At 31.4% G+C, this 25,074-nt stretch overlaps 5 protein-coding genes and 1 long non-coding RNA gene across 14 annotated transcripts; 3 read left to right on the top strand and 3 right to left on the bottom strand.

The window, feature by feature from the left end:
- Positions 1-526: 526 nt before the first annotated feature.
- LOC127063074 (gametogenetin-binding protein 2-like) lies at positions 527-5,252 on the top strand. Its single transcript, XM_050992371.1, has 11 exons — positions 527-941; positions 1,717-1,907; positions 1,987-2,130; positions 2,246-2,458; positions 2,520-2,723; positions 2,814-2,982; positions 3,051-3,215; positions 3,297-3,386; positions 3,471-3,743; positions 3,834-4,238; positions 4,314-5,252. The coding sequence occupies exons 1-11, from the start codon at positions 852-854 to the stop codon at positions 4,488-4,490; spliced, it is 2,121 nt and encodes a 706-aa protein (XP_050848328.1). The 5' UTR covers positions 527-851; the 3' UTR covers positions 4,491-5,252.
- Positions 5,247-9,369, bottom strand: LOC127063081 (3-oxoacyl-[acyl-carrier-protein] synthase, mitochondrial). 2 transcript variants are annotated; one of them, XM_050992384.1, is made up of 3 exons: positions 6,892-9,369; positions 6,424-6,804; positions 5,247-6,334 (listed from the first exon to the last, which is right to left on the bottom strand). In XM_050992384.1, the coding sequence occupies exons 1-3, from the start codon at positions 7,094-7,096 to the stop codon at positions 5,592-5,594; spliced, it is 1,329 nt and encodes a 442-aa protein (XP_050848341.1). In that variant the 5' UTR covers positions 7,097-9,369; the 3' UTR covers positions 5,247-5,591. The 2 variants fall into 2 exon arrangements, with proteins under 2 accessions (XP_050848341.1, XP_050848342.1); XM_050992385.1 differs by having other exon boundaries at positions 6,424-6,820; positions 6,892-7,033.
- An 813-nt stretch (positions 9,370-10,182) lies between these two features.
- Positions 10,183-11,472, bottom strand: LOC127063093 (protein dj-1beta). Its single transcript, XM_050992405.1, has 4 exons — positions 11,131-11,472; positions 10,830-10,991; positions 10,556-10,745; positions 10,183-10,457 (listed from the first exon to the last, which is right to left on the bottom strand). Exons 1-4 carry the CDS (start codon positions 11,323-11,325, stop codon positions 10,321-10,323), a joined length of 684 nt encoding a protein of 227 aa, XP_050848362.1. The 5' UTR covers positions 11,326-11,472; the 3' UTR covers positions 10,183-10,320.
- A 243-nt stretch (positions 11,473-11,715) lies between these two features.
- Positions 11,716-22,216, top strand: LOC127063071 (arginine-glutamic acid dipeptide repeats protein). 7 transcript variants are annotated; one of them, XM_050992358.1, is made up of 8 exons: positions 11,716-11,863; positions 13,400-13,536; positions 14,938-15,297; positions 15,419-15,499; positions 15,572-18,980; positions 19,232-19,510; positions 20,145-20,343; positions 22,104-22,216. In XM_050992358.1, exons 2-8 carry the CDS (start codon positions 13,489-13,491, stop codon positions 22,129-22,131), a joined length of 4,404 nt encoding a protein of 1,467 aa, XP_050848315.1. In that variant the 5' UTR covers positions 11,716-11,863; positions 13,400-13,488; the 3' UTR covers positions 22,132-22,216. The 7 variants fall into 7 exon arrangements, with proteins under 7 accessions (XP_050848315.1, XP_050848314.1, XP_050848313.1 ...); XM_050992357.1 differs by lacking the exon at positions 22,104-22,216 and adding an exon at positions 20,424-21,606 and having other exon boundaries at positions 14,956-15,297; XM_050992356.1 differs by lacking the exon at positions 22,104-22,216 and adding an exon at positions 20,436-21,606.
- Positions 22,217-22,792: 576 nt separating this feature from the next.
- Positions 22,793-23,982, top strand: LOC127063094 (basic helix-loop-helix transcription factor scleraxis-like). Of its 2 annotated transcripts, none has more exons than XM_050992406.1 (3): positions 22,793-22,941; positions 23,403-23,694; positions 23,791-23,982. In XM_050992406.1, the coding sequence occupies exons 1-3, from the start codon at positions 22,865-22,867 to the stop codon at positions 23,884-23,886; spliced, it is 465 nt and encodes a 154-aa protein (XP_050848363.1). In that variant the 5' UTR covers positions 22,793-22,864; the 3' UTR covers positions 23,887-23,982. The 2 variants fall into 2 exon arrangements, with proteins under 2 accessions (XP_050848363.1, XP_050848364.1); XM_050992407.1 differs by having other exon boundaries at positions 22,799-22,941; positions 23,439-23,694.
- Positions 23,983-24,382: 400 nt separating this feature from the next.
- On the bottom strand, positions 24,383-25,027 carry LOC127063096 (uncharacterized). The gene is made up of 2 exons (XR_007781261.1): positions 24,772-25,027; positions 24,383-24,671 (listed from the first exon to the last, which is right to left on the bottom strand). It is a non-coding gene; the product is annotated as an uncharacterized LOC127063096 (long non-coding RNA).
- Positions 25,028-25,074: the final 47 nt, after the last annotated feature.

Raw genomic sequence — 25,074 nt, 5'->3', positions numbered from 1 at the left:
AATAGCCTTGAAATACAAAGGCCATTAAGAACAGTAAATTCGAATATATTTTCAAACGCACTAATCAGATGACACTCAATTGAATGGCGGGAAAATCAAATCAACAAACAATATAATATAACATTCCTCAAATAATCTTATCATGGTAATGTAATATAATATATATCATCGAATATTTTCTAAATTATCTTATACTCTAATATAATATTTCTTTAATTTTATGAACCAAATATCGTAATTATAAATGATGTAATGTTTTTGATATAAATTATTAGTAAGAGAAACAGTTATCAATTCCACATAGATCTACCATCTCACGTTCATTACATAACTCGCGCCATTATAAAATCGTTAAAATGAAATAAAATGTGAATAGGATCTAAAAATTTAAATAAGTCTTTCCGTTAATCAAATATACAATTATGTAATATCGGATAAAAAAGAGGAAATATAGAAAATAAATGTATAAATTTATCGTTAAGGAAGAGTAAAAAAAATTTCATAAATAGATACTTGATAAATACATATATAAATATGTATATATGTATATAAAAACTATGGATAAATGTAAATATCAAAAAAGTTGTGGAAATTACGTTGTGGCACGATATGATCGGAGGAACTCTAGAATGACGCGTATAGAGAAGCAAACGGGACAATGCACGCAGGACGGAAGTGAAAGACTATTCGTTGCAAATGGCAGACGTGTGACATCTTCTACTTGTTTTCGTATTCAACGTGTTGTAAAATTATCTTGGTTTTGAAGTCTCGTATAACCGTACATAGACAAAGAGTATCGACTTCAACAATTAAGGATAATTAAGAATAAAAAAATACAATCTAAAGAGATAATGGCAAAATTGGTGAATGTTTGGCGGGACGATGACCCGGTCGATCTGACGCGAAGACAAATGCCGTTGATCGTTGATGAAAATCTAACGGTGAGAATATTTTACTTTAACATTTATTTCTTTACAGCTTCGATTATGAAATTCTGAAAATAGAAATCCTTAGGAAACTTACGTAATGGCATTGACGATTCTATACGTGTGACTTAACCTAAACATTAGCCGAGGAGTGCATATTCGATATACAAATGATTAAGTGTCTTATACAACTTTTAACATACAATTTGTTTTACTTTTATATTGTTATATTAATTTATCAGATGTTTTACTACTATTTCAGACTTTCTAATTGTATGAATTCTACTCCAAATGATATTACGCATTTATGTTAATTCGAATTTGCTTGATTTGCTTTTGTTTTACATTTTTAAAAATGATGCATATATGTAATGAAGGAGAAGTTATATATATTTGATAACTATAGATTATTAGATTACTATTCTTTTCATCACTTCAAAAATTTAACAAGTCAAAAGTAAAAGAAAAGCATGAATTTCATTAAAAAAGAAAAAGATAATGATCAAAAAAATATAATAAACCTATTGTTAATGTATTTCATGTTATATGTAATGAAATTGATTTAAATGTTAATTATTTTAAGAATATCTAGTGCGTTAATAATTTATTTAGCAAAATTATATGAGATAATTATGTCTTATTCCAAATGAAATTTGTTAAAATTTTTTTGGTATAATTTCTTTTTAATAGATACAATTATATATCTATAATCGTATAATTATAAAAATATTTCCTCTTTGTAATTTTATGATCTAAATTTGTATCAACATAAAATTATTCATTCCAATAGATGATCATGGATGTAAATGGCTTAGGAGCAATCTGTACTAGTCCACTTGTCCGTGGAAAACAGCTGGATGAATTCACTAGAAAATTGGATATGCTTACAAAGGAAGAAATTAAAGCATCTTTCGAAGTTACCTGTAAAGATATGCTAACTATTTTAGGACAAGCTGTACCATGCGTTGGTTGTAGAAGAAGGTAACATATGTATTGAAACTTTAATTACTATAATATAATATTATGTAATATCTATATCTACAATACTATTTCTGTGTAGTGTTGAAAGATTATTCGATGATCTAATGAAATCAGGACATCCTGCACTAGATCCATTGATTATTACTCCAGATGGTTTATTATCAATAAGTGATGATATTTTGGAATCACCTCAATTACTTTGTACTATGTTACAAGGACACAGGTAATATAGTCATTTTGTTTTAAAAATATAAATATTGTTATTATATGTGTGCGTGTGTGCGTGTAATACGTGTACATAAATATATATAACAAGTACCTTTTTTAAAATATTTCAGTGCTAGATTGAATAATTTAGTAGAGAAACAACCAAGAAATAAAAAATCACGAAGGTGTGTGTTACATTCTTTGGAAATACAACGCATGAGACCTCCTCCAAGTGCATGGAAAGAAGTTTGGGATTGCATGGAATTACCATGTAGACAGGAACTTGCTTTGATTGAAACTGATACTCTAGATGCCACATTAGATACCTATTTACGTAAACACAGGTACGTACATGTAAACGGGTATATTTATTAAATACGATCTTAATATTGATTAATATTTTAGATTTTGTGCCGAATGTCGAACAAAAGTTCTCTTGGCATCATCTATTTTAACAACAGAACATGAACCTGCGAAAGAAACGGGTTACGTAGCTGCTTTATATTCCGGTATTAAACGATGTATACCAGATCGTCATGTTCATTTACCAACTAGTACAGATTATATCAGTACACTTATAGGTCGTGCTCAACCAGAACTTATGGGAAGGTATAATTCTATAACTTTAATAATATCTTTTTAATATAACATAAGAAATTTCATTATTTAATATCAAATAATGATTTATTTATATCTCAGAGAAAGACACGCAAAAACCTTAGAAATTGCTCAAGAAGAGGTACTCACTTGTCTTGGTATATGTGTCGCAGAACGCTTACATAAAGTCCATCGGCGATTAAGAGAGGAAGAAACAGTTTACAAAGTATTAGCTGCAGTTGCAGTTGATGCATTATCCAGAAATTTTCAGGTGTGTTTTTTTTTCCCTACTTTTTTTATTATTATTTGTTATTTGACACAAATTTATTTTTCTTTTAGATGGCAGTCGAAGTGAAACAGGGAATTTCACAATTAGAACTTTTGTATGAGGAATTAACAAGGGAAGAGATAGCTAAACAACAACGACGAGAAAAACTGAGATTAAAACGAAAGAAGAAGAAGGAACGTCGTTATGAAACAGAAGAAAAAGAAAATTCATGTCATGTATGACATTATATAATTATCATTATTTGCTTCTTTTTATATATTATTAATTTTATTATATAATTACGTATCAATTTTTAGTGTTCGAATGAAAGGAGAAGTGGAAGTAGTGAAACATGTTGTGTTTGTATGGAAGTAAAACCGACAACGCAAAATATCGATCGACATAAGGTATATGCAACATAACAATATGTATTTAATTATGTATACATTATATATATCCCTCCTGTATTTTTATAGAAATTTATTTTTCAGTTACAAGTTTTAGATCCAAAAAATAAAGGTCCACCAACATGTAAATGCCCTGATTGCTTGAAAAAAGCGAAAATACCTAGTATAATACAATCTCAAAGCCAAACACAATTACCATATTCGACTAAAAAAATTTCAAGCCCGCAAAAAAGTAGTTCCAAAAAAACAACTTCTGAATCGAAAACAAAAATTAGTCAAAGTCAAATAGAAGAAACCAATTCAGAGATAAAACATTTTTCTGAAGAAGAATTATTTGAAAGTTGCGATTCGTGTAAGGTAATGTATGCTTTTATAAAGCTTATTAGTTTGTTTCTAATTAAAACGAACGCAATTCTACAACATTTGTTTATTAATCATTAAATATAGGATTTCTCTGATAAAACTGAGGATGAACAGTGGCATAATCTCGATGATTGTAAAGATCCTATGACCAAAGATTTAGTTGGTGCTTGGATAGGTGAACCAAACAAAAGATATACGATTTGGATAGAAATGAAAAAACGCTTTGAATTATCTATGGCTGATAGAAAAAGTCGTTCATCAAGTGAACAGTCATCTCAGGATTGTGGTTATTCATCTGAACACAATATTAGTAGTCCATCTTTTCCTAGTACACCAGAAGGTTCTGAAGTAGCTTGCAGTGATGGTTGTTGTAATCATGAAGGTGATTGTCATGATATACGAACATCCGATAAACTTGTTCATTCCAATTCTAGTATTTCTTTGCTGAAAGAAAGAGGTGGAGGTCCAACACTCACACAAATGCTGGAGGTCAGTGTAAAAAAAGAAAAACTTATTATCATTGATATTCATAAGCGATTGTTCATAAACATTATTTGTATACAGGATTGTTACTTGTCAGATGACGAAGAAAAAGAGAGCTATATTCCTGCAGAGGAAGTTTTGGAATTTAAATCTCGAATGTGTCAAGTCCTTGAGAAACGTCAGGAACTTCGACAAACGCTTAGAAAACGTTTTGCAATTCTCTGCAGCCATCATAAGCCTTTTATCATTCCTCATTAAAAATTCCTACTAGGTACAGTTACTTAATAGGATATGATCTTTCTCTTTTGTTTTTTTACATTGATTTACTGCCAGTAGAATCGTGAATATTATAGATGTATTTTGAATAATTGTTATCATTGGAGGATCATTTTCCAATGTGAATAAAGTATCATTGGATCATACATTATAGAAATATTATATAAGATAATTTATCAAAAAAAATCATTTATATATATATATATATATATATATATATATATATATATATATATATATATATATATATTGAATTTAGTTATTTTATACACAACTAAATTCAGCTATATAAAAGACATGTGTTTATGATAGGGTATAATTATCATCAAAAATTACCAAGCCTATGCATTGAATTCACAGTTATCTTTAAATTAAATAATGTTTAATTGACATACAGAGTTATTTGTGTTATACTTATAGCTCAAAGTTAAAACGAACGTAATGCAATATGCTTGTATAACTGGAATCAATGCAGGCATTTTATACCAACACGCCTTGGTCATAATACGTGACAAATTTAAATCTGGTACACAAAAAAAAATGTGTTATGATATTGGGCATACATCTTATTAATTACGATATGATATACTCGGAGAGTATTTTATTTTCTTGAAGTGTTAAAATTTCAAGGAAATTGTTTTTGTTGCGATGTGATCATGATCACTCGTAATCCCGCTAATACAATAGTAGTATCATGATTAAAGATTATTGAAAACTTAATATAAAATAAATGTTGCATTCCAATATATATTTTATTATTCCAGTTTACATCTCTTTTTGTGTAATTTTAATGTAATAAGTTCTATATAAAAAGGAATCTATCCTAAATCATGTAATTTGTATATTGTGTATTGTTGCATAAAATTATTTAAAATATGTAAGTTACTATAATAGTTGATAATTAAGATTAGATTCATTATCGAATATTTTTTTTTTTCTAAACTTGTTTACAGCAAATGTACAAAGGTATTTACAATGACTTTATTATTCCTGTATAAAATATCGTCCATTTATTATATCGAGCATGTACAGCATATTATGCTTTTTCAATGTGGTAGAATGCCTAATGTTTTTGATCTGTTTTTAAGCAATATATTCTGCAAAACAGAGACACGCGTTTATTCCGCCAAAACCGAAAGCATTCTTTAGAGCTACTCTTCTTCCAGTGGCAGACCAATTTTTCTTTACATTAGGTACAAAATTTAAGCTTGTCTCTATGTCTAAATTATGTAAATTTAATGTAGGTGGTATCACGGCATCTTTTATAGCCAAGATCGTAAAGGCAGCTTCTAAGTTTCCTGCCGCACCTAATAAATGTCCATGAGCTCCTTTTGTACTAGATACAAACACATTTTTACTATGTTCTCCCATAAGAGATTCTACAGCTTTTAATTCAATATTATCACCCAATGGAGTTGAAGTAGCATGTGCATTTATATATGTAATTTCTGATGTTTCTATACCAGCATCTTTTACTGCTCTATCCATTGCTAACAAAGCACCAGTACCATCTTCACTGGGTGCTGTTATATGTGCTGCATCTCCTGAGAGTCCATATCCTAAAATTTCTGCATATATAGGAGCCTGTCTACTGAGAGCATGATTTAATTCTTCTAGTACTAATATAGCAGACCCTTCTCCCATTACAAAACCATCTCTATCTCTGTCAAATGGTCTTGATGCTTCATAGGGAGAATCATTTCTGGAAGTACTGAGTGCACGAAGACGACAAAATGCTGCAACAGCTAATGGACTGATACATGCTTCAGCTCCACCACAAACCATAACATTAGTTTCACCACCACGTATAAAACGAAATGCATCACCTAAACAATAAAATTATTTTTATTTATATTATTTTAATTAGCATATACTCTATTTTTAATTAATTTAATATTGTTATTGCTTATTCTACCAATAGCATGTGCTCCAGTTGCACAAGCAGTTGATACGCAATGATTAGGTCCTCGAAATCCATATTTAATACTAATATGACCTGCCGCCATGTTTGGTAGAATTCGCGGTACAAAATAAGGACTAACTTTACTGTATCCCTTTTTCAAAGCTTCATATGTTGCACATACATCTACTAAATCAATCATTCCAATACCAACAGCTACTCCTGTATCTCTTCTATCATTTTCTTCTTCAGGTTTCCATTTTGCATCAGACAAAGCTTCTTCAGAAGATATCAGTGCATAAGCTGTAGCAGAACACATTGTTCTTAATTCACTTTTAGAGAAGTATGATTTTATATCTAATTCATGTGATTGATCTCCTTTAGGTATTACAGCAGCTACAATAGATATAAACTTTAATTTTTAATTATATATAATTATTATTTGTAATGTTCAATACATTTAACTATATAGAAATTTCTTACCTACTCTACAAGGTAATTTATCATAATCTACATCAGACAGTTTAATTATTCCAGACTTAGATTCAAGAAGATTCTTCCAAGCATTCTGTACACCAACTCCGAGAGGACATACAAGTCCTAGCCCGGTAATAACAACTCGTCGTTTACATCTAACGGCAGTTGTCAACGATCGGCCTCGTTTAAGAAATTTAATAGGACAAAACATTTCACTTGTAAAACCAGAAAGTTCAAACGTTTTATAGGTTATGTTTTGTATTATATCAGTGTATCAGTTTTTATACAGTACACTGCAACCCGCATCGTTTTTTAATTATGTGTAAAATAAATTATATAATTACTTCTTTACCGGCTTAATTGCGATTAAAAATATCTATAAATTTCTATCATTTTATGTATATATTCTACTGTATGGTATGTATATATTTTTATGATGTGAAAGAAACATGAATCAAAATCTGTTTATTTATATATGACAACCAATTAAAATAATTAATACGAATGATGGACTACGTCACAAAGTCATACAATTGTTCAAGCATTAATGCCATTCTTAGATACGTAATTCTTACATATATATACATATATACCATAAATATATAAATGTACGTAAGGCTATACCATCTTTCTCTCATAGTATACGTGAGTTCAGTGATAAAGTATGGACAAAATATAAACTACAAACGTAATCGAAAAACTGACAGTTCTAACGTAATAGAACCCAAAAAAGAGAAAATCTGAGATTTTTGCATAAAAAATGATTACTGTGCTTTAATCGGAAAATATCTATTCGCTGAAAAATCGAAAAAAAAATGGGAGAAGAAACGGGTATTAATATATTAATTAATGAAAATTCTAAAAATTGATTAACTTATTCTAGGATTTACGGACTGTAATTCTGTCTCTTTGTTTTTTAACAATGCTTACTTGAATTTTCTCTTTCAAAAGCAATGACTCTTCTACTAATTAATTACAATCAATCACTCATGCCGATTCGGACCTTTCGTCCTCAATATGATTGAATGATCGAAGAGACTTAAAAATTCACTTACTACTTAGGAAGTTCTGCGATGGCTCTAAAACACTCGTCCGCGATTTAGGTCGAAATTGAGGGTGGATGATATGTAGTTGGTTGAAAATGAGGTACATCAACATCGAAGTTGGTTGAAATCCTCTTCGGTGATGCACTGATTCTAATTCGCGATATTTATTAACGAACGGTCACTGAATTTATTTCGCAAAACTATCTTTTAAATACAATCTGTGCGACTGTTAAAAAAGCAAAAAACTTCGCGAACAAACACTGACTCTAACGACTGCATTGTACACAGTCCATGCAAGAACACTTATTATTTAAATCGCGAAACGCGAACGAACAAACACTGCTTCTACTTCATAATTTTTTAATTTTCACGCATGGAAAAAAAGATTGAAAATAGAAAGAAAAATTTCGATAATAAATAAAAAAGATTTTGTTTAAACTATTATATAGACTTGATTCATCTAAAGTATCATAATTTAGTTATTAATATTAGTAATATGTATTATTGTGTTACTTATATTTTAAATGAATGTTGATTAATCGAATGAATTGTGTATTCTAATCTGCTAGTACGAAATAAGAGAGATGCAATGTTCACTGCTTGAAGTTTAATGGTAAACTCTTTGTCAGCTATCAAAGTCGTTAAACCCTTCTTTCTTCGTTATTGTTTACATCACTAAACAGTAACGACGAAAATAAAATTCGTATACTATTGAAAAATATTAATTATTCAAACTTACGATTTAAACTTGAAAATTTTGATCTAAGATGGCGCGCAAGTAAAATTAAATTATTTAATATTAAATGAATGAGAGTTATTAACTTTATAATGTTTAAACAATTGTACGATTATTAATTTAAATATTAATTATACTTTGCTTTTACATATACACTTTACATTATTAAAATGAATATAAATATTGTAATTAGAAAGATTATACAAAGCTATTTGCGTGATGATGGATCCTCACATTTTCTTCATATCGATTTCTTAACAGAATTTCGTAGAAGTTAATAGTTTCGCAAAATCAATAAGAAAATCAATAATAAAACCAAAATATTATATATCAATAACCAAAATAAAACTAATGTAAGAAAAAACAAAACAAACAGAAAAACGAGTTCTACGAACTGATAATACGATTATAAGGCAAAAACACAAGGAGAAACTATACGGACGAAAACAAAAGAATCGCTTCGATTTGTCATCGTACCTAATCAGTATTAGGTATATCTGTCGGTGGACGGTCACGTGATTAAGAATTATCGAAGATAGGATTTCTTGAAAATTCGCGCGAAAACTATTACAAAAGATGACACATGGAATGCACTCAAAAAAGAGGATAGAGATCTTTGTAAGAAATTTGCGACTAAATTAATTGTACTGTATCTTGTTCTTTTAAATATATACTTTCTTCTTTTCTTATAAATCATCACCATCATATATACGTATATGATTTATATAATGTTTATATATATATATATGCGTTTTTTCTTTTACTTTTCCTTATCGTTATATTTTGATATTATATATTATTATTATAGTAAAAGTAGTAATAATAATAATGTAAAACGAACTACTCCATAGAGGACATCACAGAAGAAAACAGTGTTGGAAATTCTACCTTAACCATTTATTTTACTGAAACAAAACACTACTTCATATAAACTCAGCGTTTATATGAAAATCAGTAGTGGGGATACGAGCTTCTTTCCTTTTCTCGCAACATTCAAGTGGCGCCACTATACAAAACTTTTTTTCATGAAAAATATTGGAAATAGCTTTTATGCCAACAGTGACTTTAAGTGTGATTCTTGACCGATTTTGATTAACAATGTCTCATTTTAAAGATGAAGATTTAATCGAGGACATAACATTTTCGGAATTTTTGAGAAAGCTTTATTTTTATGCCTAAATTATTCTCATAGAAACATCATTTTTTGACACGATTTTTTTTCTTTTAAATAAAGCTTTTCCAAGAAAACTGTCTTAAACTTTCGTCTTTAAAATAAAACTTTATTCATCAAAATCAGTAAAGAATTACTCTACTCATTGTTGGCATAAACCATTATAAAACCAAGAATGAACATAATGTTGTTCATGCACATGTGCAACTCGAATAAATAAAATCTTGTTTTTAGTGATTATTAGTAAATGAAATGTCAGAACTAGTAAAAATAAGAATGATTTATTAGAATTAATTTCGAAATTGTGCTATTATTTTGTAAGAAGATAAATTATATAAAAAATGTAGCCCATAAATTGAATTTATTTGGTAATAATAAATATATTTATTATAATAATAAATTATATTTATTATAATGCTTATAATATATTTGTGAACATGTCGACAATGTTTTATAGTAGTTGTTAACTACCATTAATGTACTTATAATTTGTACTTGTAATCTTCATATAACATTCCTTTCGCTACGGTAACAGCTGTTTCTTTGCTTACTAATCTTTCAATAAGAGCTAAGCCAAATGCGAAGGCTGTTCCAGGACCTCTACTTGTAATTAGATTGCCTGAAAAATAAAAAAATTGTATGTGTTTATTTTCTAAAACAATTGTAAACGAATGATAAAACTGATTTTGTTTTAGATAGATTGAAAATAATTCTTACCATCCACCACTACACGATCTTCTGAGTATTCGTAACCATTGGTCAATTGATTTTTCATCGCTGGATATGAAGTAAGTCTTTTTCCTTTTCCAATACCATGAGATTTTAAAGCAATTGGAGCTGCGCAGATAGCAGCTATAAGTCTGTTTCCTTTTTCTTGTTTTTTTAATAGTTTACCAACTTCAGCTGACTAATTTCCATAAAGATAATTTATTATTCATTAAGAAATATATAAATATACTAGAAATATACTAAAATAAAAAAGAATGTTTACCTCTGCGAATGCTCTTGCAGCACCAAGTCCTCCAGGTAGTATGATAACATCATACTTTTCTTTCTCACTCACATTAGCAAGTGTAGTGTCTGCACAAATTTTTACCTCACGACTACACTTAACACATTCATTATCACCTAAACTTGCTATGGTAACACAAACCTAAAATTACACATTACAATGTATACTCAAAAGGTATTTCATTCTAAAACCGTACGTAATATATAGCATATGTAGCTATTTATTCTTTATTCCTATTACGTAATTATATTTTTATATAGCGTATTATAATTTTACATACTCCGCCACGACGCAAAACATCTGCCGTTATTACAGCTTCCATTTCCTCCGATCCATCGAATATTAATAAAAGCGCTGTTATGTCGGCCATTTTATTAGAATATTTTGCTGTATATCGAAAATTATATGCAGAACTTCTCCAAACAGGTTTTGGGATCTTTACGAATAAAGAATATAGTTGAATAGCAATCTTCATCTATATCTAGATATATATTGACTGACAAAATATGGTTGGGAAGTATAGTTCTATAGACTTTAGTGAACGTTCACTAACGTTAGCAGTATATTTGCGAATAATATATATTTATTATTATATGTATTGAAATATAAGAAACATCTTTTTTTAATTTTATGTAAATTTATACATATTCATGAATATTAAAGAATACCTTTTTGAAAAAGTTGTAAAGAAAAGAACCGTTTCCTCAGTCAAGTGAATAATCAAAGGGGGTATATTAAGCAGTACGGAACGCGTGGAATCGGATCGCACCCCCACAAAAGAAAAACGAAACAAACGTAGTACAAGATGGCGGCGTTTGGGTGTTGTGGCTACTGATTCGTACAAGGCAACTCGAGGAGCAACTGAGACCCGATTTAACGGAGAATCATTCTTCGATTTTTTCGTCAGAAGTTAGCAATCGCACGGACAATTCAGCGCGTGCGTTGTCGCCGAAACGAGCGGCGTCACGGGAAACAATGCGAGCGCATCGTCGTTGAGGCATTTCGGAACACGGGTGAGTGAGTTTGCCTTGAAATTTTATGGCATTCCACATTATTTCGACGTGTGCTCAGGGAGGTACCTCGTGATTCTTCTTCAATTTTATATTTCAAAAATTTCGTGAAAAAGATCGAATAAAAATGATCGTCTTTACGTCGGAAGCATCAAGCTGAGAAGCTCTAATAAGCTGCTTCGAAAAATTGCGAAAAGGAAAGATGCACGTTTCCGCTGGCGTTCCATCCATATGATGAAATTGTGCAAATAGTTTTTTCTCTCTCTCTCTCTCTCTCTCTCTTTCTCTCTCTCTCTCTCTCTTTCTCTCTCTCTCTCTCTCTTTCTCTCTTTCTCTCGTTTTTTCTTCGTTCTTTTTCATCGTGTCGTCAGGTCGTGCTAATGACTCAATCAAATTCTAACCGTAGGTTATATTTTCGTAAGTTTCGTAGAAATGGTAGTAGCTGCAGTAAAGAGCATAAGATTGTGTTTGTAAAAGCTTGATCTTATGCTATTTATTGCTTTCACCGTGACTTAAGACCACTTGAAAAATCTAAGATATTTCAGGCTTTAAAATTATTGGAATATGCAAGTTTTTTATATTATCCCATCAGTTAATTTATAGGCTTGCCCATGTTTCATATTGTTATAATATATTAATTATTTTTATATAAGTAGTTATTTGTAATGTGTATTTTTTCCCAAATGCAATTAAAATTATAGATTAGAACATAGCAAGGAAAATAGTAAATGTAATGATGTACATCTATTTATATTGATGATTAAATATCTTTATAATATTTTCTGATAGGTAATTAACACGAAGCCTCAGTATATATTTAAAAAAATATCTTTATATATGAATTACAGTCTTCGTTGAAAGATCAACATATTTTATTTTGCAAAGTATTCTAAACTAATTTTTATAATATGTAATTTTAATACACATGATTGCATGAGTTTTTTTTTAATAAAATTTAAGGTCTAATATCTCTAATAAGCTTTTTTCTATAATTGATTACATTAATGAATCAACATATTCACGTTTTTCTTCCATAATCTATAATTGCTAGTATTACTAGTAGTCATTACATTATGTTATGTCTTGCTCTTTTTTTTCAAATTGTGTTATTTGTTATAAACTTATTAGAGCTTATGGAATTTAAATTTTAATAAAAATAATGCTAATATTTTGCATGAATCGTTCTGCAATTTGCTACTGATAATTGAACTTTCTATTAACACATGGTTTACCTGGTGTTAAGTTGTAAATATATTATCAGTATAACAGTTTTATAGGTCTTATAAAATTACATGAGTATCAAGATAAAAATCTATAATTTAAAATATATTTTTATAAAAAAGATAGCTCAATTAAAGTATTTTAGTATGATCATTACTATTTGTTGCATATTATTCAATCATTTATCTTAAAATTATATTGAAATTAATAATAATATATCATTTCAATGTAGAATGATAGTTAAAAGACAGCATGTTAAGCATAATGCACCTTCAATAATTACTGCAAATATACTGATAGAAAAAATATACGGTTCAGGGGGTGGATGATAGGAAATTACTGAAAGTCGAAGACTGAAGCCACTCGAAACACTGGAGAAAGACGGTGGAGCTTCGGAGGAGGGGGAGATGTCTGCTGGGACCCAGGGCGAGATTCGAGTTGGCCCTTCACACCAGGTTTGCCATATATCTTCAAAAACTTTTTTGCTACTTAGCTCTATTGTGCAGCGTACCTAACTCGAGGCTTGTGGTTCTCCAATGCATTATATGAGTACAAGCAAAAAATAAATTAGGTTATATTTAAAACGTATTTCATATATATAATAAGAGAGATAGCTAAGGAAAATATAAGCTTCAGGCAAGAAAAAGAGAGAGAAAGTAATAAATACATTGTACATTGGCGAATATTAGTGTATTATGTTTAATTTAAATTCACTTTTTACATACTATATTTATTCATGATGTTCTTGTCTAAAAAATACATTATTTTCTTTAAATGTTCGTTGAATTAAATAACGATTGATTATATAGAAATGTATGACTCATATAGTGATTAGTAAGAATTACAACTACTGGTTATATTAATTCATGTTCTATACATTTTGTGCATGGTGTGTGCTTATTAATGGAATCATTCATTGTACAGACTACATTTACATTTAAAAAATGAAATATGTAGATTTTTCTGCATTCTGTCAGATCAATTATGTAATGAATATTTATATTACATCATAGAAAATCTTTAAAATATGTGTATGTTTTATTGTTTTATGTTGATGGTTCAAATAACAGAATAGTTCTGCGCACTTAAAATATGAGTCATAAATAAATGTCATAGATAAGTGTAGTTTAGTGTCCTTGTAATATATATAAAGATAAGTATGTTTTAAAAATTAACCTATTGACAAATAATTTTATATCAATCTAAATGTTAATAATTACAATTAATAAGTATACTATTACTATATAGAAGAACTTTAGGTATAAGTAAAAGTGCTAGATTTCCATAAAAAAAAGATACTGGAAATTACTATTAAGATATACACATATATTAATATATAGTGCGTGGAATACTTATTTATAGAATAAGAATTTACACTCAGTGCAACTTATGTGGTTTTCAGTCACGGTGAAATAATTGAAAGGTATTATGGGTAAAAAGAGGTAACACATGCTTCGTGTTAATTACATGTCTTCATTTAATAGCTGTACTTCATTGGTTACTTGAACCATCTACGCTTATAATTTAATGTATACATGAATATTTATTTAAATTGTGTTTCTAATTTCCCAGTTATTCTAATTTTCCTTGCTTGTAATTTGTTTATGGGATTTTTAGACAATGAGGATGATATATGTTGTACAATTTCTAGCTTTTTTTAACAAAAATTTTGTTTTTACGTAATATTTAATTTAATAAAGTATCAAATTGGATATGATTTGATATGGTCAAAACTTTGAATGAAAAAAAAATTATTGGTCTATTTATCTCAAAAGACAAGCCAGAGTATAGGTGCGTATAACTAACTTGCTTTGGCATTGGTGCTAACTGCGCACAATCCCGAATTTTGGGTACAGGAATTGGTTTCTTGTCAGGCCCGTTTGCCTGAGTATCGGCCGGGTATCCCACCTGGGGAGCTGCTTCCTGATCCAGAATTCTCTAAAGAGAGAGAAGAGCTAAGATGGATTCCAGCCATGGCATTGGATGGAGATCTACTCATGTATTTGAGAGCAGCACGATCCATGGCTGCATTTGCTGGAATGTGTGACGGAGGATCCCCAGACGATGGTTGTGTTGCAGCTTCGAGAGACGATACTACTATCAATGCTTTGGATATCTTACATGATTCTGGATATGATCCTGGAAGAGCATTGCAAGCGCTTGTTAAATGTCCTGTACCTAAAGGCATCGATAAGAAATGGTCTGAAGAAGAAACTGTAAGTAAAATATAAATAAATATTAACATTATATATTATGTCCTTTTTAATTTGTGCTTGGTTTTATAATCTATAGGGAAACTTATACTCAAAATTAATCAACTATCACTTTCTCTCATAGAAACGGTTTGTCAAAGGTCTTCGACAATTTGGAAAAAATTTTTCTCGTATTAGGAAGGATCTTCTACCTCATAAAGATACGGTAAAATAGATATTAGTTAAATATCGATTATATTTAATGAAATAATAATTATATGACATTTATCTTTCATAGCCGGAATTGGTCGAATTCTACTATTTGTGGAAGAAAACACCAGGTGCAAATAACAATCGACCACATCGTAGACGACGGCAAGGTTCTCTGCGAAGAATTCGAAATACGCGTAATTCTAGAGCAGGCACTCCTAAAGAGGAAGTTCCTACGCCACCCAAAGATACGCCGGCTGCTAATGCCAATACAAAAGAACCCGCTTCAGAACCAGAAACTGTACCTGTTGGCACACCAGCAAGTAATAATCCTGGAGGAGAGATTAGTTCTGTAACAGAAGACGATAATTCTGAAGAGGATAGTGATTCTCGCGACACTAATACAAACGGTGCAACGCATTCTTGTCAACATTGTTTCTCAACTAATTCTAAAGATTATCAGATTGCTGGTAAAGATAGATTATTACTTTGTACGGAATGCAGAGCACATTTAAAGAAAACGGGAGAATTACCGCCTGCTCCTCCTTATTTGTTCCGCCCTGTGCCTGCGGAGTCGCCAGATAGCCCAGGTAGAATGCGAACGCGAAATAAGGCAAAAGAAACGCCAAGACCTGCGCGACCACGACGTACCGGTGGAACAGACACACCTGATCAAGAAAAACAACAGCAGCAACAGACACCCGATAAAAGTAAGAAAAAGTCTTCTAGTAAACCAGAAACACCAAAGAAAGCTCAAAAACGCAGCCAAGCGGATGATGCAGAGGAGGATAAGGAAGCTCAAAAACGAAAACGTGGTGACAGGCCAGAGAGTCCTTCGGAATCACTCACTACTGACAGTAATTCTCTTATGGATGAACCTGAAAGAGAAACAGAAGGAGATACAAATGAAAATCAACCCACACCAATCGCCGTACAACCTGAGGAGCCTGTCAGTCCAGCTGTAACTACACCAGAAGAACCTTCTGAACCTACGCCAACTTCAACTCCTGTACCAGGTCCTATACAAAGTTTACCTATATCTGTTCCTGTTATTCATACTTTAGATAAAAAACCATTATTGGAAGAACCAGTGGAAACTAAGGATCAAATAGAAGATGTACCTTTAGCCATGAACCAACCACTGAAATTAGAGCCACTGCCAATAGAAACAGCTATGTCACCTTCTAACGAAGAAATGAAAGAACCAGAACAGCTGAACCTGAGTACATCACAGCCATTAAATATGAACGATATGAATCAAAACATACCTCGTAACTTGTCTCAAACAATGTCAAGTGCAGTAAGTAGTATGTGTCCACCGAATGGTTCACAAAATATACAAAGTACACAAATTATATCACCTAATCAGCAAGGATTACCATTAAATATGCAATATACATCTAACGTTCCACCAGTTCAAAATGTGCCACAGAATTTATCTCAGAACATACAAATACCACCAAATATGCCACAGAATATGTCTACCACTCAAAATATGGGACCAACGCAAAATTTACGCGCACATCCTGAGAATATGTCCAGTACGCAAGGCTTGCCACAAAGTATTGGAGGTCCTCCATTGAATCTCAATATATCTCAAAATATACCAGCAAGTATATCTCAGATACCTCAAATATCAAGCTCGCCACAGCCTCTTGGATTGACGGTCATGTCATCGGAAAGTAGAATGTCCGAAAGAATTCCAGAAGAAAGATTATCTACAGAAAGAATGCGCGATGGTAGAATTTCCGATAGAATATCTGAAAGAGTATCCGAACGTACTGAAAATAATGAACCAGAGAGAGCGGAACCGCCGAATATGTTTCAACCGATTCAACCAAGTGGAATTCTATCTATGGAAAAACCTTCGAGCATTTATAATTTAGCTGGAACTCCGCCAATGGAACCACAAAACTTAAAAATTAAGCAAGAAATTATTCCTCCTGAACCGGACCCGTTGCAAAGTTTAAAAGAAGTGAAAGTTCCTGGTTTTCAGACCGGTTTTCCTGGTCCAAGTTTGGAAAATATAAAGAAAGATCCAGATAGTACTAGTAAACCACCTACACCAAGTAAACATTCTATGCCAAGTAATCAACCAGTGCCGCAGATTCAATCAGTGGCAGCATCGCCAACGCCAACGTTACCGCCTCCACCGACATCTATTCCTCAGCCCGTTATGCATCCGGCACAACAACCTAGCCCACATATGGCTCATCCGTTCCATCCTCATCATCCCTTGATGCACCATTCATTATTTACTGCGATGCATCCTTATCATCCACATGCTTATCCCGGATACGCACCTGTTGGTGGATATCCCTCGTTTCCACCATACTCATATGGACCAGTACCTCATGCTATCCCACCACCGTCACCACAAAGAAGTCAGGAGAATACAACAATGATGACAGCTCATCATTCTAGTACAAGTTCCAGTGTGACGACCAGAGAAGAAGGAGAAAATCTTATTGCTACTCATCATCATTCTTCTAGTATGCATCAAGCGACAACTTTGCATCACGACAAACTATTAACCATCTCCTCTCATAGTTCTCACAGTCACTCGTCATCGCATAGTTCACATAATACTCAGCGTAAACCGTCGCTCGTTTCAGCAACGTGTTTAACGTCGACTAGTTCTGTACACCATCATCATCGACCTCCTCAACCACAACCACCTGTTGTACAGGAACCAAAGATGGAACAGGATCTTGGTGAGCCAGAACCAGAAGAACCGCCCAGTCCACGCGGACCTTCTCCTGAGCCAAGAATTGAAGATTCCGAATGTCACAGATCACAATCTGCAATATTTTTGCGACATTGGAATCGAGGCGAGAACAATTCATGTACCAGGACAGATTTGATGTTTAAACCTGTGCCTGATTCTAAGTTAGCTAGAAAACGAGAAGAAAGATCAAGAAAGCAAGCAGAGAGAGAAAGAGAAGAACGCGATAGAGTTGCTGCACAGCAGGCTAGAAAAATGACTACTCCAGAAAAGCAGCCTGAGACTTGTAAGCCACCTAGTCGTGGTCCACTTGAACCCGTTGTGTCTCCATATGATAGGTATGGAACAAGACCAGGATCTTATGCAGATACACCAGCTCTGAGACAACTCTCTGAATATGCAAGACCACATGCAGCGTTTTCACCTGCTAGACATCCTGCTCCGCCAGATCCGATGATCCATTATATGTATGGACCGGCTGCGAGGGAACGTTTAGAACTAGAACATTTAGAACGTGAAAAGAGAGAACGCGAAATAAGAGAGTTGCGTGAGAGAGAATTAAATGATCGTTTAAAGGAGGAATTATTAAAAGGAACGCCCAGACCAATGCCGGCTCCTGTTGATCCGCATTGGTTGGAAATTCATCGACGATATGCGGCTGCAGGTCTCGCCCCAGGACCGTCGGGACCACCACAAGCTTTGCACCAATTTGGTCTATACGGAGCTCCGCCTGGACCGAGTCAATTAGAACGAGAGCGACTAGAAAGATTAGGTAATTATTGTTTTTTATCTTTTGTAATTATTTTATCGATATCTACTCGTCTCGAAATCAGCCAGTTACTTTCTGTAATTATTTATGAAGATATTCTTTTGAACGGTTAAAGGAAAGTATCTTGAAGGAATGCAAAGTGTTGCAGCGACGAGTGGAATGTATATGTGAAAGATAGAAGATAGTGTAGTTGACTATTTTTTTACACCGTAAAACAAAAATGGTATATTTGATCGAGGCACTATCGGGTTTAGGGATACCGACTGCAGCCGGCGGGGGGCCAGCGGGTGGAGGGGCTGGCCATCCCGTAGCGGCTCATCACCATGGCCAGCTGGACGAGCGGTTGGCTCTAGCTGCTGACCCGATGGTCCGGTTGCAGATGGCTGGCATCTCGCCCGAGTATCACGCTCACACTCACGCGCATACGCATGCGCATACGCACTTGCACTTACATCCGGGACAACAGCAGGCCCAGCAACAGGCTCAGCAACAGCAGGAGGCAGCTGCGGCTGCAGCTGGATTCCCCCTGCCTGGTAGGTGCCAGAGTCAGGATGTTCTAAGTTTCTCTTAAGAGTTTCCTTTTGACAAACATCTATGACAATAAGTTTTCATATTCTATCGCTTTACTTTCTCATGCCATCATGTTCTGGCAATTAAATCTTTTGACCCTTTTTTAAGTCTAGCTTATTATTCGAAGTACCAACGACAGCTGTTTCGGTCATACAATTTTTCAGTTATTCACATTATACGTATTCAGGTGCAAGTGCGAGTGTACGCGTGAGTGGTACAAAAGAGTAGTATACATAGATATGTATGATTGGATGTGTGTATGTGATAAAGAGTAGACAAATTAATCGTTCAATGAATATTTTTGATATATAATATCGAAGTAACTCAAAAATATTACGTTTTTGATAATTAATTTTTTATTCATTATGTAATAAATATAAAAATAAGGACAATATTGAGTATTGGTTAATAAATATTCTTAACTTATTAATTATTAAATATCTTATAACAGATTATTTTATTCTCTATGATGCATGCTTTTAAAGCATTTTTCCATATTTGCTTATACATATCTTATAAATATATATATTTAGTTTCATGAAATGATAGAACATTTCAAATACTTTCCAATTGTTTTAACATTTGTTATTTGCATAGCTGCTGCTGGTGCTAATTATCCTCGGCCAGGCTTAATGCCCCGTGATCCAGCATTGGCTCTTCATCCAGCTGAACTTCTTGGAAGACCATATGCAGATATGGCAGTGCATCATGAACAGTTGCAACGTCATTTGATGATGGAACGCGATCGTTTTCCTCCACATGCATCGCTTGTTGCTCATCATGAGGAATATCTGAGGTTCGTTTTTTCAAATAAATAGCAGTACATTCCTTCGTATGCTTTAATAAATGAATTAAATATATATTGGATTAACGAAGGATGTTTTTTAGACAACAGCGTGAGCGCGAGCTTAAAGTGCGTGCATTGGAAGAAGCTGCACGTGGATCTCGTCCTTAAATATAATTGTATTTATATCATAATGATTATCCTTTATAAATAGGGATGCAATTAATTGCACAAAACAAATATGGTACAATATTACTGTGCCAGTATGGTGCAAGGACAAATGGCAACATTTGTTCACGATCGTTGATCTTGTATTTAAGATCATAAATTATTTTTACGATCTTTTAGTGACATATTGAGACTTAAAGTGTTACGTAATGTAACTTGTTAGTGTAAATAACGTAGTGAAAAATTCATCGAGAATACTAGATTTTATTCTAGTATCGTAGAAATGAAGATTATATATAATAGTGCTTTAATGTGTATATTTCTTTTTTTTATATATATATATTTTCTTTTTTTTTCTTTTTCTCTAGGTATTGGAATTAATAAGTTTGATAGAAATCATTAATTGTTATTCAATTTTATCTTGATGGTGCAAATGCCAAAATGTTGAGCCAGGTAAATTTTACTGATCTGGATTCGTGAATACTATGCATAAAGTATTTTCTTCTTTTTTTTCTTTTTTCTCTTGTCTGTTTTTTTTTCCTTTTTTCTTTTTAATCGTTTTATTAAACTTTATACATTATTGAGCCTTTACAAGTAAAGTATTATATAAAATATTAGAATAAAATTTACATTTCTATTATCGTGCCCGTTCTTGTTTATAATCACAGGGGCAATTTAGACTTCCGATATTTATCGTGTATATGGAATAATTTAAGTTGAATATTACATAATTTCTGTCACAGATATTTGTATATTTTCTATAAGTACTGCTTAAGATTAATGAGAGACTATATGGGCCTTTGGTAACAGTAGCGCGAACGCCTGGTATGTAGTGAACATTAAAACAAAGTGACCAAAGTTAAACGTTTGTAGGAAATTGTTGAGCGTAAACGCATAATGTTTAATTAATCATGATTTGCATTGTACATTAAATAACAAATCGTACAGTAAATGAAAATATTAACATCGGAAATTTTGAAGGATTCTCTATGATTTTTTGAAATATCTTCTCTATTCTAATAAACATTTGAATATGTAAATTACGCTATAATTGAATCAATGTAACTTAGTTATTTAACAAAGTAAATATTTCATACAAACGTGCAATTGAATTATATATTTTTCTCCTTTGATATATTATTATGTAATGTAAATATATTATTTTCGACTTAAAGAGCATAGATCGCATTGTTCTCTTTATTGCTTATTTAGAAAAAAAATATGTATAATTTACATTAATAATCTTTTGTGCAGTGGTTTTATTTATTACATTGTTAAGAACGTTTTTTATTTTATATGATTAATGCATTTACAAATATATAATAATATCAATGAAAAAATTGTAATAGTATATAATATTTTATATATTGGTAACAAATTTTTTTATTTTTCAGCAATAGATTTTTTTATGACGAATATCTAAAAAAGTATATATGGTACATGTTAAGTTATGTTATCAAATTATTCCAATACCGAAGTATAGTGAAACTTGAATAATTAAAATTTTCGCTTATAACAATACAATTAATATTTGCAAGATCCGTATTTAAAATGAAAAATAGAAAAGAGAAAAATTTTATCTTGACTAAGGACTTTTTTTACAGGCACGATAGCAAGAAAATTGAAACATGAAGTTGTTAGTAACTATCCGCCGCCGTCTGGAAGCCGTATGAAAGTGTCCTAATTAGTTTTACAGATGGAATTTGTTTTCCTCGCCCTACTACCGCTCAACGACTTGTTTTTATTGAATGTAATGTGAAACTCAGCTTCTGACCATATTACGTGGGAGTCTTGACGCCCGCAAGTACTCGTATATATTCTTAACAGTTAAATATACATTTTCGTTGTTCAGATCGTTCATAGTGAGTATATACAAAAAAAAATCAACTAATAGATAATCTCGAATAAATCCATATAATTAATTTTGATAACTTTTAATTATATATTTTCGTCGCGTTTTTACTTATGCATTTAATAATGAATAATGTATTTAATAATTTTAACAATTATATTATATTTTTGAAATTGTTTTATACATATAGATTTATATATATGTATGTATAAATAAGATTTTTATTATTAATTCCGTTTGCCAAAAATTCGATTTTTTCAAATATTCATGTGTTCTCTCATGTATCGTTATACGATCCATGCGGCCCTGATCCCATGCACGTGTAGTTCACATATGTTCCCGTTGCAGCGAGGGTCGGGTGGGGATTGGCGGTAACACATGAGAGGGGACTCCCATAAACTGGAGGAACTGAAGGAAATTGGAGTAACATTCATTCATAAAGACGTTCTTGCCGTGACTGGATAAGAGTTTAAAAAACGTTCTAATATCATCTTGAAATAAGTATTGAGAACAATGACTACACGTAAAAAGGAGGAATCAAATAAACAGAGATATCAAGCTAACGCACGTGAAAGAGATAGAACTCACAGGTAAATGTAAGGCTTTAGTTAAATATTCTTTTATAATAAGTAAATAAAACGTGGCAATAAATTATTAAAAAATAAAACGTAGCAATAAATTATAAAAAATACTCTATGTATATATATGTGTGTGTATCTATATATATATATATATATATATATATATATATATATAAGTTTAGATTTATTATTAATATATAATATATATTATTTAATAATGATATTAGTAACATTACCGATAAAAAACAATCGGTAACGTTTCTTTTAGTGTACAGTATTTTTCAATGATTTTGTATTAGTATGTGTGTATTCTAAAAAGGTTTCCTCTCTCCTCTGCCTTCTTTGGGACAATTTCAGAATAAAGACTAAATATGTTTTTCAAGGAAAGCTCATGGAGAAGGAAAAAAGCTATTCTTTTCTAGCACTGCTTATTTGATATAAAATCATTGAAAAACTGTCAATAAATACAGGTTCACGATTCAAGAAAAGCAATCTTCACTGTGCAGCGTGAACACAGCTTTCAGCGCATTGAGAACATTGATTCCAACGGAGCCAGCAGATAGAAAATTATCCAAAATAGAGACTCTCAGATTAGCAAGTAGTTACATCAGTCACTTGGGTGCAGTTCTTGTTGTTGGTGCCATGGATCAACCTTGTTTACAACTAGAAGAAAGTGGTAGAGTATACTCAACAGGTGATTGGAGTGATATGCAAGCTAGACCACAAGTTTGCACTTTCTGCCTTGCTATGCATAAAAAATATGTAAGCAAAAAATATTTTTTTTTCTTTTTTTAATGTTTTCAATCTTTCCAACGTTTATTATATTAGAAAAGATCTAATGACTTCATTTATTTTCAGAATACTGGCAATTCAGAAATTCTTTCTGATTATCAAAGTCATAATATGACACCATATATCTTTGTTCCAGGGAATTCTGCAAAGTGTATTGATTAAAATTATATATAGATATATATACATATATATTAAAGAATATATTTCTTGTAAATTTTATGTAAATATATTATTTTAATAAATTTCTTTCATACAATAGTGATTCTATTCAAGGATGTATGATGAACTGGTATACATACTGTATACATATAATTAATAATTTATGTGATCAAATGTTCAGAAATTTCATACATTTTTATAAAAAGAAAAATAGAAAGAAATATATAATATCAGATATACATAACCATTTTTTTGAAGAAAATATAATCTTTTTTTGTAAACGATTTTGATTTATTTCTCTGTTGTCATTTCTTTAAAGGGATTTATATATATTATATGTTGTAATATGTAACATGTAATATTTATGTATATGTAAAAAAAATGTTATAAAACAACGACTCGTTGCTATCGAAACGAATCATTTGTTTTTCGATAAACATTTAAGCTTCGGCGTCTGGTACAACCATGATCAAAACAAAATTGAGAAGAAACATTTTGATTACATTAATAAAAATATTATTTATTTAATATATTTCATTTTGTTATATACAATTTCTTAATTTAAAAAGCGAATATTCTAATTAATTGTTATTAATTTTATAGGCAAAATAAGAACAATTTGCGATTAAAAGAAGTACAATCATTGTTAACGTAGTAAGGCGGCGAATGTTTCAGTCTTCGAAGTCCAACAATGCAGTGAGGAGGCATATTTTAGTTTTTTCCTCCGTTCTCGTTTCTCGTTTCAATTTCAGTGTTTTTATTCGCTTGTTGATTAGAAAGTATTTGATCTGTAATCATGTTGATATTCGAGGAAAACCACTCTGGAGCGTTTAGGACAAATTAGGTAAGAATTCGACGAAATATTTATTATGATTTACTAGTACATACGTCCAGAAGTAACCGACTACGTTATTATGGCGGAATAGTAGCAAATAAACATCTAGATTTTTCTTTCCTATTTAACGCGATATGTAAAAACAAGTGCATCAAACCGTACTTGTTTTTCTTGTAAAAAGTAAACAAATTTTTTTGTTATCGTAAATTGAAGTATTTTAACGTACAATAATTTTTGATAAGTTTTCTAACCACTCGACTATGAGTAAGTCATTTTTCTCGATCTTATTCATTCATGGTTATATTATAAGTAAATATACCTAAAATATTACTATATACGATATAAACATAAATATA

The sequence above is a fragment of the Vespula vulgaris genome, chromosome 4 (genome assembly GCF_905475345.1).
Source record: "Vespula vulgaris chromosome 4, iyVesVulg1.1, whole genome shotgun sequence".
In the NCBI taxonomy this organism is placed as follows: domain Eukaryota; kingdom Metazoa; phylum Arthropoda; class Insecta; order Hymenoptera; family Vespidae; genus Vespula; species Vespula vulgaris.
The sequence above is the reverse complement of the archived record's forward strand: the minus strand, read 5'-3'. Positions and strand labels throughout refer to the sequence as shown.

Coding starts and splice junctions, on each gene's coding strand:
- LOC127063094 (XM_050992406.1), top strand. CDS start 22,865: ATGACTACACGTAAAAAGGAGGAATCAAATAAACAGAGATATCAAGCT. Junction 22,942..23,402: donor GAAAGAGATAGAACTCACAG/GTAAATGTAAGG, acceptor CAATAAATACAG/GTTCACGATTCAAGAAAAGC. Junction 23,695..23,790: donor TTGCTATGCATAAAAAATAT/GTAAGCAAAAAA, acceptor ATTTATTTTCAG/AATACTGGCAATTCAGAAAT.
- LOC127063081 (XM_050992384.1), bottom strand. CDS start 7,096: ATGTTTTGTCCTATTAAATTTCTTAAACGAGGCCGATCGTTGACAACT. Junction 6,805..6,891: donor TAAATTACCTTGTAGAGTAG/GTAAGAAATTTC, acceptor TATCTATTGTAG/CTGCTGTAATACCTAAAGGA. Junction 6,335..6,423: donor AACTGGAGCACATGCTATTG/GTAGAATAAGCA, acceptor TTTATTGTTTAG/GTGATGCATTTCGTTTTATA.
- LOC127063074 (XM_050992371.1), top strand. CDS start 852: ATGGCAAAATTGGTGAATGTTTGGCGGGACGATGACCCGGTCGATCTG. Junction 1,908..1,986: donor TGCGTTGGTTGTAGAAGAAG/GTAACATATGTA, acceptor ATTTCTGTGTAG/TGTTGAAAGATTATTCGATG. Junction 2,724..2,813: donor CAACCAGAACTTATGGGAAG/GTATAATTCTAT, acceptor TTTATATCTCAG/AGAAAGACACGCAAAAACCT.
- LOC127063071 (XM_050992355.1), top strand. CDS start 13,489: ATGTCTGCTGGGACCCAGGGCGAGATTCGAGTTGGCCCTTCACACCAG. Junction 15,500..15,571: donor TTCTACCTCATAAAGATACG/GTAAAATAGATA, acceptor TATCTTTCATAG/CCGGAATTGGTCGAATTCTA. Junction 19,511..20,144: donor AGCTGGATTCCCCCTGCCTG/GTAGGTGCCAGA, acceptor TTATTTGCATAG/CTGCTGCTGGTGCTAATTAT.
- LOC127063093 (XM_050992405.1), bottom strand. CDS start 11,325: ATGAAGATTGCTATTCAACTATATTCTTTATTCGTAAAGATCCCAAAA. Junction 10,746..10,829: donor CTGCAAGAGCATTCGCAGAG/GTAAACATTCTT, acceptor TATGGAAATTAG/TCAGCTGAAGTTGGTAAACT. Junction 10,458..10,555: donor AGATCGTGTAGTGGTGGATG/GTAAGAATTATT, acceptor TTTATTTTTCAG/GCAATCTAATTACAAGTAGA.